The sequence below is a fragment of the Clinocottus analis genome, unplaced genomic scaffold, assembly GCF_023055335.1.
Source record: "Clinocottus analis isolate CAN_PGR_092001 unplaced genomic scaffold, fCliAna1.0.p SCAF_355, whole genome shotgun sequence".
Lineage (NCBI taxonomy): Eukaryota > Metazoa > Chordata > Actinopteri > Perciformes > Cottidae > Clinocottus > Clinocottus analis.
The window spans coordinates 1-15,202 of record NW_027176104.1 but is presented as its reverse complement, the minus strand read 5'-3'; the positions used below and the strand labels follow the sequence as shown (position 1 = coordinate 15,202).

At 40.5% G+C, this 15,202-nt stretch overlaps 1 protein-coding gene across 1 annotated transcript; it reads left to right on the top strand.

The window, feature by feature from the left end:
• Positions 1–891: 891 nt before the first annotated feature.
• On the top strand, positions 892–14,997 carry LOC137799516 (NLR family CARD domain-containing protein 3-like; the record flags this gene model as incomplete). Its single annotated transcript, XM_068596310.1, has 13 exons — positions 892–1,232; positions 1,371–1,442; positions 2,444–2,569; positions 2,655–2,771; positions 3,578–3,691; positions 3,906–3,953; positions 4,326–4,366; positions 4,531–6,334; positions 6,435–6,608; positions 8,949–9,122; positions 10,460–10,633; positions 13,313–13,486; positions 14,824–14,997. Coding segments are annotated over exons 3-13 (3,083 nt in total), but the record flags the coding sequence as incomplete, so codon positions are not given.
• Positions 14,998–15,202: the final 205 nt, after the last annotated feature.

Genomic DNA, 15,202 nt, shown 5'->3' with positions numbered 1-15,202 from the left:
TTCTTTTATGTCACTGTCAAGCACCTTCCCCTGCAGCTGGCTACTCGTGATTCACAGACCTCCGCCCTAAGTAAACCATCAACGGTAAATAATAATAATAATAATAATAATAATAATTAAAAAAGAAAAGTCACAGAGAAAAGAAGAGTTTCATTCTGCGTGGACATATTAATTTGCTTTCACTGCCAGCGTAGCTGCTGATTTGTGCGCTTGATAAATTAGCAAACAAAACATTTAAAGTTGAAACTCACAGCATCTGATGAACAGCATCCAGCTGCAGATGATTCCTCAACTGCTGCAGCAAACTGAACAAAGTAAATCTACTTTCAGGAAGTGGATCAAGGCTCCAAACTCCACTCCTGCTGCTGTGTGGCAGCTCAGGAGACAGTGAAGCGTCCGCTAGTAGAAACATATCCATCCTCCGTTTGCGGTGATCTAAAAGTCACCACATTCAATATTGATAGGACTTTAGGCGCTGTCATAATTAACACATGACAGTATTTGTTTGATATTTATAACAAGTAAAATAGCAATACAATGTCAATAATAGTCTTTTTTCTTGTTCTATGAGTTAATGAATACAACAGACTATATTTATTATATATATATAATATTATTATAAATACAACTTTATAAGCTGCCCCTACTACTGAGACCAAACCTACACACTCTATTTGAAACGTGTACAACTTTATATATGGGGCTGCGAACAAGTGTGTGTGTGTGTGTGCGTGTGCGTGTGTGTGTGTGTGTGTGAAATAGAGAGAGAACACACCCACACTTACAGGAACTCAGCTGATTTCCTGTAAATGGAGAGGGGCGGAGCCACAGAGACCACGTGATCCAGTTACATGAGAACCAGAAAAGAAGCCTGAAGTGTTGCGTCATAAAGTTCAGACTCCATTTAGAGAAGAAGGAGCAGAAGAAGAGAAGCTGGAGGCTGCAGGCAGGGTGCAATACTTGTGTGTCTTCATGTGTTGCGTGGTGCTGACGTCATGAGAGCTGTTCATGTGCTCATGTTGGATGAATCTGCACATGAGAGGAAAGAGAAGGAAAGACTCTTTCAGGAGGATGGAGTTTAAAAACAGCTCTGAACATGAAATAACGGAGGAGTCCAAATGTGTTGAAAGCTTCTAGTGACGTCACCAGGAGGAGCCCCGCCTCCTCTTTCCTCAACTTAACTTTCACTTTCACTTCTCTCTTCGTCTGTGACGCAGCTCTGAATGCAGCTGGTGAGTGAACCACTGAAAGCAGATTCTCAGCAATGAATATGAATAAATGTTGTAGATGATTGATGTGAGATCGATGAGGAGAATCTGAGCAGCTCGAGCTGATCTCTCCGTTCTTTCTTATTGTGGACTTCATTCCAGAAGCTCTTCTTCATCAGCAGCAGGAGGAAGAGGAACGGACATTAACGAACCTTCAGGGCTCACAAGCAGGAGGTATGAACTCATGAGTTATGGACTCATATCTTATGAACTCGTGCGTTATGGACTTATATCTTATGGACTCATGCGTTATGGACTCATATCTTATGGATTCATGAGTCCATAACTCATGAGTCCATAAGATATGAGTTATGGACTCATATCTTATAGACTCATGAGTTATGGACTCATAACAGGAGAGATCTCTGAGTATGATGACGTTTTAACCGACGCAGCTCTTGCAGGCTTTACGGTGCACACCGGACGTAATGAGTCAGAAGTTAAGCGCAGTAATAAGAATGCATTATGTTTTTTTTATTGACATCACTTCACTTCTATATGAACTAAATTTAAAGTCAGTTAAATATGTTTTTCATACATGCTTGTTTGTTTTTGTCCATTGTTGTTTGCAAGAGTTTTTGGTGGCAAATTAATTTCCCCATTGAGGATTAATACAGTTTTATAATTCTATTTTCTAAAATTAAGTTGTTTTTCTTTCATTTGAGTATTTATTATTCAAGAATATATAATTCATACAGTTCAGTATGAAAATCGGACAAATATTATTGAGATATTATTCAATTGAAATGACTAAATAAAGATGTATAAATATATTTTTGTAATTGTGAACTTTTTCTTAACTTGACTGTCTGAGGGATGTTTTCTTTTTAACTTTTCTCTTCAGACTTTTCTAGAAAGTCTCTGAATTCAGCAGCTAACAAGGTCACATGATTGATTTTGGATTATTGGACCAGCTGCTACTGCATGCTCTGACTGAAATGTTCCTCTGTCTACTACATCCAAACGTTGAAGAGCCAAGAGACTGAAGAGCATTGAGAATGTCTTCAAGTCTTATAACAACTCAAGAGACTAAAGAACATTGTGAATGTCTTTTCTTAGATACGACTCTGCAGCTAAAGTGACAACAACATGGAAACTGCCCATGAGTGTATTTAGTGTTGAGGTGAATGAGCTGATTGTCATGATGAAGATAACTAATGTGTGATGTCTCCCAGCAGGTGCTGGTGTTGGTGTGAAGGTGTGGACTCTGCTATGAGTCAGTGTGAGGACAGAGAGGAGGGAGTCCCTCCCTCTAAAAGCAGTCTGTGTGGGGAACATGACAGCCAGACCAGAGCTCAGAGGTGAGAGGACCATCTCTAACTGTCCAGGACTCTTCTCATGTCACAAAGTCTTTGACTCACTGACTCTGCTTCTACATGTGAGCAGGATCCACCAGAGACCAGACTGTCCTGGACCTGAACCCAGCTGTGTGTCCATGAAGAGTGATCGGTCTAAAGGTGGTTGGATTAACTTCAAAGATGGAGGTCATTCTTATGACCCAGAGTAAGTTCTTAAACAGATGAAACAGATGACTAACTGTTCTGATTCTCAGTTATGAAACACAGAATTAGTCGTTCATCATTTACAGTGTTGTTTTCATGAAGATCAATCAGGACAGAATCAATATATTGAACTAACTGCTCTGTAGCTGTTTGTATATGAAACATAAACTGTAAACAGTCTCTGGTGCAAACACAATGTGAGTTTATTCCTCAACAGACCAGGAGATATTTTTTAGTTGTAGATTTATTGAGACAGATGACTGAGTAAACCTACAAAAGTCTTCAGAACAGCTCTAGAAATCTGGGAACAAGCTGAAGTAGTCTGGGTACTGGATCCAGAGTTTCAGGGACTACCTGTCGTGGTTTCGGAAGTAGTTTCAGAAGACTATACACCAGATTCAGAGGTCTGTAGACTAGCTGCAGGGCTTCTGGGTCTACATTCAGAGATCTGTGAATATGTTATAAAGCTATGCAGACTAGTGGTAGATGTTGGGTAGTACCTGCAGAAATCTGGAGGCAGAGTGTAGTTTGATGAAGAGTAAGCGGTTTAAAAGAGTTGCCTGTTGGAGGGTTGTCCTCCATCATTACATTCATCATAACTATGACTTGCTCCCGGGCTCCAAGTTTTAGTTATTGTGTCTCATTGTAATGACTAGTTGGTTGAATAAGCAATAACTAAGTAACCATTAAAAAAGTGTTGTCGTCGTTACCATTTAATCCATGTTTTAATGGTAATGGTCAAATAAAACCTGTGGAAGCAGGAAAAATAAATAATTTATGTTTGGTAAATCTCAGTGTTTCTATCAGTTCACAGCAGCAGAGAGAAAAGTCTCCTGAACCCAGCTGTGTGTCCATGAAGAGTGATCGGTCTAAAGGTGGTTGGATGAACTTCAAAGATGAACAACGTTCTTATGACCCAGAGTAAGTTCTTAAAACAGATGAAACAAGATGACTAACTGTCACACAGATGGTCGTCCTTCATCTCCAGTCTTTAGCATCTGGTTTATAAAATGATTAATCATGACACAACACAACACCTTTAACTTATTGTTGTGTTTGTGTTGTAATATCATGAACAATAAACAGTCTGTGGTGCAAACACAATGTGAGCTGATGGTTCATGACTCCTCCACAGAGAGGACCAGGAGAGCTCAGAGGTTCCCAGAGGTCCGTCTGCCCAGCAGCATCAAACGGACCTGGACTCCATATTTATGGTCTGTACCTGTACAACTACTTTTACATGTCTTCTGTTCACCATCATCTCCATGCTGCACTCTTTAGACCAGTGGGTTGTCAGTCTGTCCAACACGGATCTGATGTTTGCTTCCATGGTTTTAGTTTGTCATTCAGAGAATATTCTGTTCCAGCTGCTGGAGGAGAACATCCTCACTTTTGTGAAGGACGAGCTGAAGAAGATCCAGAAGGTCCTGAGTTCAGATTACCCAGAATGCTTAGAAAGTCAGAGAGAAGACGACGAGGTGTTAGACAGTGAGGATGAAGAGCAGAGGAGGAGGAGCAGAGAAGCGTTTCAGAAGATCTCACTGCACTTCCTGAGGAGCATGAAGCAGGAGGAGCTGGCTGACTGTCTGCAGAGCAGTAAGAGGATTTCTCTAAAGATTTAACATGCTGGATGAATGAGACGTTTACTAATGTCTCAAGAGATGGACCAGAATATATTCATAGACTCATTCTTTGAGGAAATGACATGTTGAAATGTATTCTTTGACTCATTGATCTTCTTCTGTTGTGTGTTCATTCAGGACTTCCTGCTGCAGTTTGTCAGCATAAACTCAAATCTAACCTGAAGAAGAAGTTCCAGTGTGTGTTTGAGGGGATCGCTAAAGCAGGAAACCCAACCCTTCTGAACCAGATCTACACAGAGCTCTACATCACAGAGGGAGGGACTGCAGAGGTCAACAATGAACATGAGGTCAGACAGATTGAAAGAGCATCCAGGAAACCACACAGACCAGAAACCACCATCAGACAAGAAGACTTCTTTAAAGCCTCACCTGGAGGAGAGGAACCAATCAGAACAGTGATGACAAAGGGAGTGGCTGGCATCGGGAAAACAGTCCTAACACAGAAGTTCACTCTGGACTGGGCTGAAGACAAAGCCAACCAGGACATCCAGTTCATGTTTCCATTCACGTTCAGAGAGCTGAATGTGCTGAAAGAGAAGAAGTTCAGCTTGGTGGAACTTGTCCATCACTTCTTCTCTGAAACCAAAGAAGCAGGAATCTGCAGGTTTGAAGAGTTCCCGGTTGTGTTCATCTTTGACGGTCTGGATGAGTGTCGACTTCCTCTGGACTTCCACAACAATGAGGTCCTGACTGACGTCACAGAGTCCACCTCAGTGGATGTGCTGCTGACAAACCTCATCAGGGGGAAGCTGCTTCCCTCTGCTCGCCTCTGGATAACCACACGACCTGCAGCAGCCAATCAGATCCCTCCTGACTGTGTTGACCTGGTGACAGAGGTCAGAGGGTTCACTGACCCACAGAAGAAGGACTACTTCATGAAGAGGTTCAGAGATGAGAAGCAGGCCAGCGGGATCATCTCCCACATTGAGACCTCACGAAGCCTCCACATCATGTGCCACATCCCAGTCTTCTGCTGGATCACTGCTTCAGTTCTGGAGGTCGTCTTGAAGACCACAGAGGGAGGACAGCTGCCCAAGACCCTGACTGAGATGTACATCCACTTCCTGGTGGTTCAGTCCAAAGTGAAGAAGGTTAAGTATGATGGAGGAGCTGAGACAGATCCACACTGGAGTCTAGAGAGCAGGAAGATGATCGAGTCTCTGGGAAAACTGGCTTTTGATCAGCTGCAGAAAGGGAACCTGATCTTCTATGAATCCGACCTGACAGAGTGTGGCATCGATATCAGAGCAGCCTCAGTGTACTCAGGAGTGTTCACACAGATCTTTAGAGAGGAGAAAGGACTGTACCAGGACAAGGTGTTCTGCTTCGTCCATCTGAGTGTTCAGGAGTTTCTGGCTGCTCTTCATGTCCATCTGACCTTCATCAACTCTGGTGTCAACCTGCTGGCAGAAGAACAAACAACCTCTCTGTGGTCCAAAGTCTTTAGAGACAAATCGGATCCAATACATCTCTACCAGAGTGCTGTGGACAAGGCCTTACAGTGTCCCAATGGACACCTGGACTTGTTCCTCCGTTTCCTCCTGGGTCTTTCACTGGAGACCAATCAGAAACTCCTCCGAGGTCTGCTGACACAGACAGGAAGTAGCTCACGGACCAATCAGAAAACAGTCCAGTTCATCAAGAAGAAGATCAGTGAGGATGTGTCTCCAGAGAAAAGCATCAATCTGTTCCACTGTCTGAATGAACTGAATGATGGTTCTCTCGTGAAGGAGATCCAACAGTCCCTGAGGTCAGAACGTCTCTCCACAGATACACTGTCTCCTGCTCAGTGGTCAGCTCTGGTCTTCATCTTACTGTCATCAGGAGAAGATCTGGATGTGTTTGACCTGAAGAAATACTCTGCTTCAGAGGAGGCTCTTCTGAGGCTGCTGCTAGTGGTCAAAGCCTCCAACAAAGCTCTGTAGGTGGAGACATTATGGATACATTGATATTACTACAAGTGTTTGATATTTTACTTTAATTAAACATTTTGTTTGTATTAATCCCTGTTCCTTCCCTAGACTGAGTGGATGTAACCTCTCAAAGAGAAGCTGTGGAGCTCTGTCCTCAGTCCTCAGCTCCCAGTCCTCTAGTCTGAAACAGCTGAACCTGAGTAACAACAAGCTGCAGGATTCCGGAGTGAAGCTTCTCTCTGCTGGACTGGAGAGTCCACACTGTACACTGGAGACTCTCAGGTCAGGATCAGATGATTTACCACAAAGATGATGAAGTGGTCTAGGTGTCTGATATACTGAGTTCATGCTGCTGCTCCCAACATGTTGCTGTGGAGAACAATGTCTACTCGTGTCTCTGTGATATGCTTTTGGACATAATGCTGTGAACTGAATGCTGAACTGGCCACTATCCTGCTGGGGTCAAAGTGTTGGAGGTCTTGTTCAACCATCATGAACATCCTTTGGCCCTCCTGCTTTCATGGAACCAGGACGCTTTAACCCACTAAGATCGACCTACATGGGGCTGTGTATTTTCAGTGTTTACGTTTTTTAAATATTAATATCTTCTCGAAAATAGGGCCGCTACTGTTAGATCCGCGAGACTCTGCAGTTTCCGGCCCCGTCCTCCTTGTGGTCTAACGTGGCTCACAGGAGCTGACAGAGCTGCTGGCCTCTATGTCGAGCTCCGCCTGTCACCGTGATTTGTCAATTCAGGTGTCCGTCGACATTTTGTGTGAAACTACCAAAACTCAGGAAATCTCTAAAGACCTACCCATCCACCAATGCTGCAAAGATCCACTGGTTTTTGTTCGGATAGACAACACACTACCACCTAACAAAAAAAAGTGCTTTCTTGAATGTACTAAAAAACACAGAGAGCATCTGCTCCGCTCATCTGTTCACTTTTACTCTTTGAGGCCTCACGCGACGTTCTGCTGGTAAACAGTACATAGTACACACATGTATACAGAGTACATAGTACACACATGTATACAGAGTACATAGTACACACATGTATAGAGAGTACATAGTACAGATATTTACAGAGTACATAGTACACACATATATACAGAGTGCATAGTACACACATGTACATACAGAGTACATAGTCCACACATATATACAGAGTACATAGTACACACATATATACAGAGTACATATGTTTTTCCTGTTTTTTTTACTTTTCTTGTCAAAATGAAACTAAAACATGCATTTTGTGGAAACATAGTAAACAGTTTGTTTTTCTATAGTACATATTTTGACTTAAATATATACTACATATTTAGTTTGAAAACAAAAACTCTTGTAATTGCAAGCAAGTCATAATCCACCAGCAAGCTCGCTTTTTGGCTGATCTGCAACCAAGTGGACATGTCATGTTGTTAAAGTGGGCGGTGGTCTTCTGCCCTGACGAGAGCGAGAGACCTGGATGCGCGCGCAGTCTGGGGCCAACCTCGGGCTGGCCCTCCCGGAAGTCTTTTTTAAGGCGCTGATTGGATAAATTATCTATCCATCCATGTCTCTCATTTATTTCTTTGATCAGTGATTGGCTGAACTGCTTCTTAGACCCGCGTTTTTTGGGCCAAATTGATCTGGCCCCACGACGCGCGCGAGCAGCAGAGACGTGCACTGGAGCAGCTGAGCAGAGAGGACAAGCAGGAAAAGCAGATTTTTTGAGCAGATATCCTTTTTTATAAATATTACCAGATATATTTCATAGCTCAAGATACTAATATTGACAATTTGTATTATTAATTACTACTTTTATTTTTATAATTTATATATATATATATGTATATATATATATATATATATATATATGTATATATATATATATATATATATATATATATATATATATATGTATATATATATATATATATATATATATATATATATATATATATATATATATATTTATATATATATATATATTTATATATATATATATATATATATATATATATATGTATGTATATGTGCCCTCTCTTGACCAGCCATCACTGGTCCCATCGTATCTCAGTCCCTCTCATGTTGATGAAAGTAGTGACAGACCACATTACTACTCAAAAAACAATGATACAAATGTGTTTTTTGACATTTACATGTATCTACCATTTTATTCATATATTTCACTGCTTTTGAGAACCTAAAATCCTGAGGACCTGAGTAAAGTTATGTTTTCACAAGAGATATGAAGAATTTCAAAAATCAAGATTACATTTTCCAGCTTTAGTCGGATTTTCTCTTGACACTTTTGCCTTATGGCAATAGTTCCTCATTATATAAAGAGATGAGATGTAACAGATGGGTATGTAACACATATGCAATTGCATTTAAAAGGTGAATTTAAGAAATTATGTAAAATTGAGAAAATGACCTTTAGCTTCTACTGCACTGGAAGAACTCAATTCACTGGAATCAGGATTTAAATGTGTTTACAGTGACATGATTTTAACTAAATGTCTGTTTACAAAAGAAGAAGAAACCAAAATGAAAGCCACTCATGTTGATGACGAAAATAATGATTCATTGTGTATCAATATAATAAACTCTGTGTGTTGTTTTGTGTGTTTGCAGTCTGTCACGCTGTGAGATCACAGAGGAAGGCTGTTCTTCTCTGGTATCAGCTCTGAAGTCAAACCCCTCCAGTCTGAGAGAACTGGATCTGAGCTTCAACAAGCTGCAGGATTCAGGAGTGAAGCTGCTGAGTGGTTTTCTGGAGAGTCCACATTGTAGACTGGAGACTCTGAGGTGGGTTCACTGTCTGCTGCTAGTGTAGCACCTTCATGTTTAATCAATAACTCTATTGATTTATCTACATATTGATCAGTGAAGTGTTACATGTTCTGGTAATATGTTCCACTTCACATCAGCTGCCTCGTTGTCTGCATGTCGTCCTCTACAATCATGACATGTACAACTTGTCTGGCTTCATGCTGTTGGATGGATTACTGAACAGGACTAAAGGGCCCAGACCCAGGGGCCCAAAGTGTCAGGGCCCAAAATGTCAGGGCCCTGTTCTTTATCTACAAAATGTCACTCAAAGAGAAACAAAAAGATTCAAAGAGTATTGATGAGAATACTATGTATGTACTAAATTTGATAAATATTTTAAATACTATGAATTCTACACACTGAAGTCAATATTCATCATAAAAAGTGTAATTTAATTACATGTTAAGAACCAAACCTTTATTCATTTTTAATCCAATATTTCATCATTTTTTTAAGAGCATTTGGCATTTTTAAATAACTTGTTCACATGTTTTGATCTGCTCTGAATAATCTGGATCAATACTGATCAATACATTTAGTAACAGAAGTCTAAAAGTTATAGAAAGCATCATCATTTCACATCTTTAACAACCTGTTGTGCTCCAGGTTCATGTGAACATTTGCTGTGATGAGTTTGTCCTCAACGTTAATATGATATTGAAACAAGTCATGAACTCTCCTCCGTGAGCTGCTTCTACACGTCTGCTGCCAGCTGCAGGAAACCTTGTGAAGTGGAGTTCCACATTTACAACATGACACATCTGATGGATTATGAACAGATTGTTTCTCTTCATATTTCTTCTTGATGCAGATTGAGTTCCTGCAGCTTGACAGAGGTCAGCTGTTCTTCTCTCAGCTCTGAAGTCTGAAGTGCTCTGAAGTCATCTACTGCATCCCAGTTCATGCTGCTGTTCCCAACATGTTGCTGTGGAGAACAATGTCTACTAGTGTCTCTGTGATATGCTTTACGACATAATGCTGTGAACTGAATGCTGAACTGGCCACTATCCTGCTGGGGTCAAAGTGTTGGAGGTCTTGTTCAACCATCATGAACATCCTTTGGCCCTCCTGCTTTCAGGGAACCAGGACGCTTTAAGTCCTGCTTTTAGTTTGTTAGAGCTTCTACTGCACTGGAAGAACTGGTTTCACTGGAATCAGGATTTAAATGTGTTTACAGTGACATGATTTTAACTAAATGTCTGTTTACAAAAGAAGAAGAAACCAAAATGAAAGCCACTCATGTTGATGACGAAAATAATGATTCATTGTGTATCAATATAATAAACTCTGTGTGTTGTTTTGTGTGTTTGCAGTCTGTCACGCTGTGAGATCACAGAGGAAGGCTGTTCTTCTCTGGTATCAGCTCTGAAGTCAAACCCCTCCAGTCTGAGAGAACTGGATCTGAGCTTCAACAAGCTGCAGGATTCAGGAGTGAAGCTGCTGAGTGGTTTTCTGGAGAGTCCACATTGTAGACTGGAGACTCTGAGGTGGGTTCACTGTCTGCTGCTAGTGTAGCACCTTCATGTTTAATCAATAACTCTATTGATTTATCTACGTATTGATCAGTGAAGTGTTACATGTTCTGGTAATATGTTCCACTTCACATCAGCTGCCTCGTTGTCTGCATGTCGTCCTCTACAATCATGACATGTACAACTTGTCTGGCTTCATGCTGTTGGATGGATTACTGAACAGGACTAAAGGGCCCAGACCCAGGGGCCCAAAGTGTCAGGGCCTAAAATGTCATTGGACCCTGTTCTTTATCTACAAAATGTCACTCAGAAAGACACAAAGAGACTCAAAGTATTGATGAGAATACTATGTATACTAAATTTGATAAATATTATAAATACTATGAATACTATACCCTGAAGTCAATATTTATCATAAAAAGTGTAATTTAATTACATGTAAAGAACCAAACCTTTAATTAATTTTTAATCCAATATTTTATCATTTCTTTAAAGAGCATTTGGCATTTTTAAATAACTTTTTCACATGTTTTGATCTGCTCTGAATAATCTGGATCAATACTGATCAATACATTTAGTAACAGAAGTGTAAAAGTTGTAGAACGCATCATCATTTCACATCTTTAACAACCTGTTGTGCTCCAGGTTCATGTGAACATTTGCTGTGATGAGTTTGTCCTCAACGTTAATATGATATTGAAACAAGTCATGAACTCTCCTCCGTGAGCTGCTTCTACACGTCTGCTGCCAGCTGCAGGAAACCTTGTGAAGTGGAGTTCCACATTTACAACATGACACATCTGATGGATTATGAACAGATTGTTTCTCTTCATATTTCTTCTTGATGCAGATTGAGTTCCTGCAGCTTGACAGAGGTCAGCTGTTCTTCTCTCAGCTCTGAAGTCTGAAGTGCTCTGAAGTCATCTACTGCATCCCAGTTCATGCTACTGTTCCCAACATGTTGCTGTGGAGAACAATGTCTACTAGTGTCTCTGTGATATGCTTTACGACATAATGCTGTGAACTGAATGCTGAACTGGCCACTATCCTGCTGGGGTCAAAGTGTTGGAGGTCTTGTTCAACCAACATGAACATCCTTTGGCCCTCCTGCTTTCAGGGAACCAGGACGCATTAACCCCCTAAAATCGACCTCAGTGGGGCCGTGAATTTTCAGTGTTTACATTTTTTAAATATTCATATCTTCTGGAAAAAACGGCGCAGAAAAAATAATCCGCTACTGTTAGATCCGCGAGGTTCTGCAGTTTCCGGCCCCGTCCTCCTTGTGGTCTAACGTGGCTCACAGGAGCTGACAGAGCTGCTGGCCTCTATGTCGAGCTCCGCCTGTCACCGTAATTTGTCAATTCAGGTGTCCGTCGACATTTTGTGTGAAACTACCAAAACTCAGGAAATCCCTAAAGACCGACCCATCCACCAATGCTGCAAAGATCCACTGGTTTTTATTCAGATAGACAACACACTACCACCTAAGAAAAAAAAACAGTGTTTTCTTGAATGTTCTAAAAAACACACAAAGCCTCTGCTCCGCTCATCTGTTCAGTTTTACTCTGTGAGGCCTCACGCGACGTTGTGCTGGTAAACAGTACATAGTACGCACATGTATACAGAGTACACATATACATACAGAGTACATAGTACGCACATATATACAGAGTACACATATACATACAGAGTACATAGTACGCACATATATACAGTTTACATAGTGCACACATGTATACAGAGTACAGAGTACACACATATATACAGAGTACAGAGTACACACATGTATACAGAGTACAAAGTACACACATGTATACAGAGTACATAGTACACACATGTACACAGAGTACACACATACATACAGAGTACATATGTTGTTCCTGTTCTTTTAACTGTTCTTGTAAAATGAAACTAAAACATGCACATTGTGGAAACAGTAAATAGTTTGTTTTTCTATAGTACATATTTTGACTCAAATATATACTACATATTTAGTTTGTAAACAAACTATTGTATTATTATTTTTTCATTTGAATACACATCATGAAGCTCGGTCTGTAGTATGAAGTCATTCCTCAGTCTCATTGTATCTCAGTCCCTCTCATGTTGATGAAAGTAGTGACAGACCACATTACTACTCAAAAACGACAATACAACATTTGTTTTTAGACATTTATTTACATGTATCTACCATTTTATTAATATATTTTCCTGCTTTTGAGAACCTAAGACCTTTTGGGAAACCAATTTCCATCACCGAAACCATTCGACCACCTGAGTAAAGTTGTGTTTTCACAAGAGATGTGAAGAACTTCAAATATCAAGATTACATTTTTCAGCCTTAGTCATATTTTCTCTTTACACTTTTGCCTCATGGCAATGGTGCCTCATTATATAGAGAGCTGAGATTGTTAGATTTAACTGAATATGTACCACATATGCAAGTGCCTTTAAAAGGTGAATTTAAGAAATTATGTAAAATCGAGAAAATGACCTTTAGCTTCTACTGGACTGGAAGAACTCAATTCACTGGAATCAGGATTTAAATGTGTTTACAGTGACATGATTTTAACTAAATGTCGGTTTACCAAAGAAGAAGAAACCAAAATGAAAGCCACTCATGTTGATGATGAAAATAATGATTCATTGTGTATCAATATAATAAACTCTGTGTGTTGTTTTGTGTGTCTGCAGGCTGTTATGGTGTGAGATCACAGAGGAAGGCTGTTCTTCTCTGGGATCAGCTCTGAAGTCAAACCCCTCCAGTCTGAGAGAACTGGATCTGAGTGACAACAAGCTGCAGGATTCAGGAGTGGAGCTGCTGAGTGGTTTTCTGGAGAGTCCACATTGTAGACTGGAGACTCTGAGGTGGGTTCACTGTCTGCTGCTAGTGTAGCACCTTCATGTTTCATCAATAACTCTATTGATTTATCTACGTATTGATCAGTGAAGTGTTACATGTTCTGGTAATATGTTCCACTTCACATCAGCTGCCTCGTTGTCTGCATGTCGTCCTCTACAATCATGACATGTACAACTTGTCTGGCTTCATGCTGTTGGATGGATTACTGAACAGGACTAAAGGGCCCAGACCCAGGGGCCCAAAGTGTCAGGGCCCAAAATGTCAGGGCCCTGTTCTTTATCTACAAAATGTCACTCAAAGAGAAACAAAAAGATTCAAAGAGTATTGATGAGAATACTATGTATGTACTAAATTTGATAAATATTTTAAATACTATGAATTCTACACACTGAAGTCAATATTCATCATAAAAAGTGTAATTTAATTACATGTTAAGAACCAAACCTTTATTCATTTTTAATCCAATATTTCATCATTTTTTTAAGAGCATTTGGCATTTTTAAATAACTTGTTCACATGTTTTGATCTGCTCTGAATAATCTGGATCAATACTGATCAATACATTTAGTAACAGAAGTCTAAAAGTTATAGAAAGCATCATCATTTCACATCTTTAACAACCTGTTGTGCTCCAGGTTCATGTGAACATTTGCTGTGATGAGTTTGTCCTCAACGTTAATATGATATTGAAACAAGTCATGAACTCTCCTCCGTGAGCTGCTTCTACACGTCTGCTGCCAGCTGCAGGAAACCTTGTGAAGTGGAGTTCCACATTTACAACATGACACATCTGATGGATTATGAACAGATTGTTTCTCTTCATATTTCTTCTTGATGCAGATTGAGTTCCTGCAGCTTGACAGAGGTCAGCTGTTCTTCTCTCAGCTCTGAAGTCTGAAGTGCTCTGAAGTCATCTACTGCATCCCAGTTCATGCTGCTGTTCCCAACATGTTGCTGTGGAGAACAATGTCTACTAGTGTCTCTGTGATATGCTTTACGACATAATGCTGTGAACTGAATGCTGAACTGGCCACTATCCTGCTGGGGTCAAAGTGTTGGAGGTCTTGTTCAACCAACATGAACATCCTTTGGCCCTCCTGCTTTCAGGGAACCAGGACGCTTTAAGTCCTGCTTTTAGTTTGTTAGAGCTTCTACTGCACTGGAAGAACTGGTTTCACTGGAATCAGGATTTAAATGTGTTTACAGTGGCATGATTTTAACTAAATGTCTGTTTACAAAAGAAGAAGAAACCAAAATGAAAGCCACTCATGTTGATGATGAAAATAATGATTCATTGTGTATCAATATAATAAACTCTGTGTGTTGTTTTGTGTGTTTGCAGGCTGTCATGGTGTGAGATCACAGAGGAAGGCTGTTCTTCTCTGGGATCAGCTCTGAAGTCAAACCCCTCCAGTCTGAGAGAACTGGATCTCAGCGTCAACAAGCTGCAGGATTCAGGAGTGAAGCTTCTCTCTGCTGGACTGGAGAGTCCACACTGTACACTGGAGACTCTCAGGTCAGGATCAGATGATTTACCACAAAGATGACAAAGTAGTCTAATAATGGTGTGTTCACACCGTACGCGTCAAGGTTTCAATGCACGCCAAGCTTACATGCAAAGCGTGCAGCACATTGGACACGTTGAAGCAGCACGAACAACTTGATGGTCACGGGGCGAACTCTGATCAACTCGCGAGGTGTCGACTCGCGAGTTGAAATTT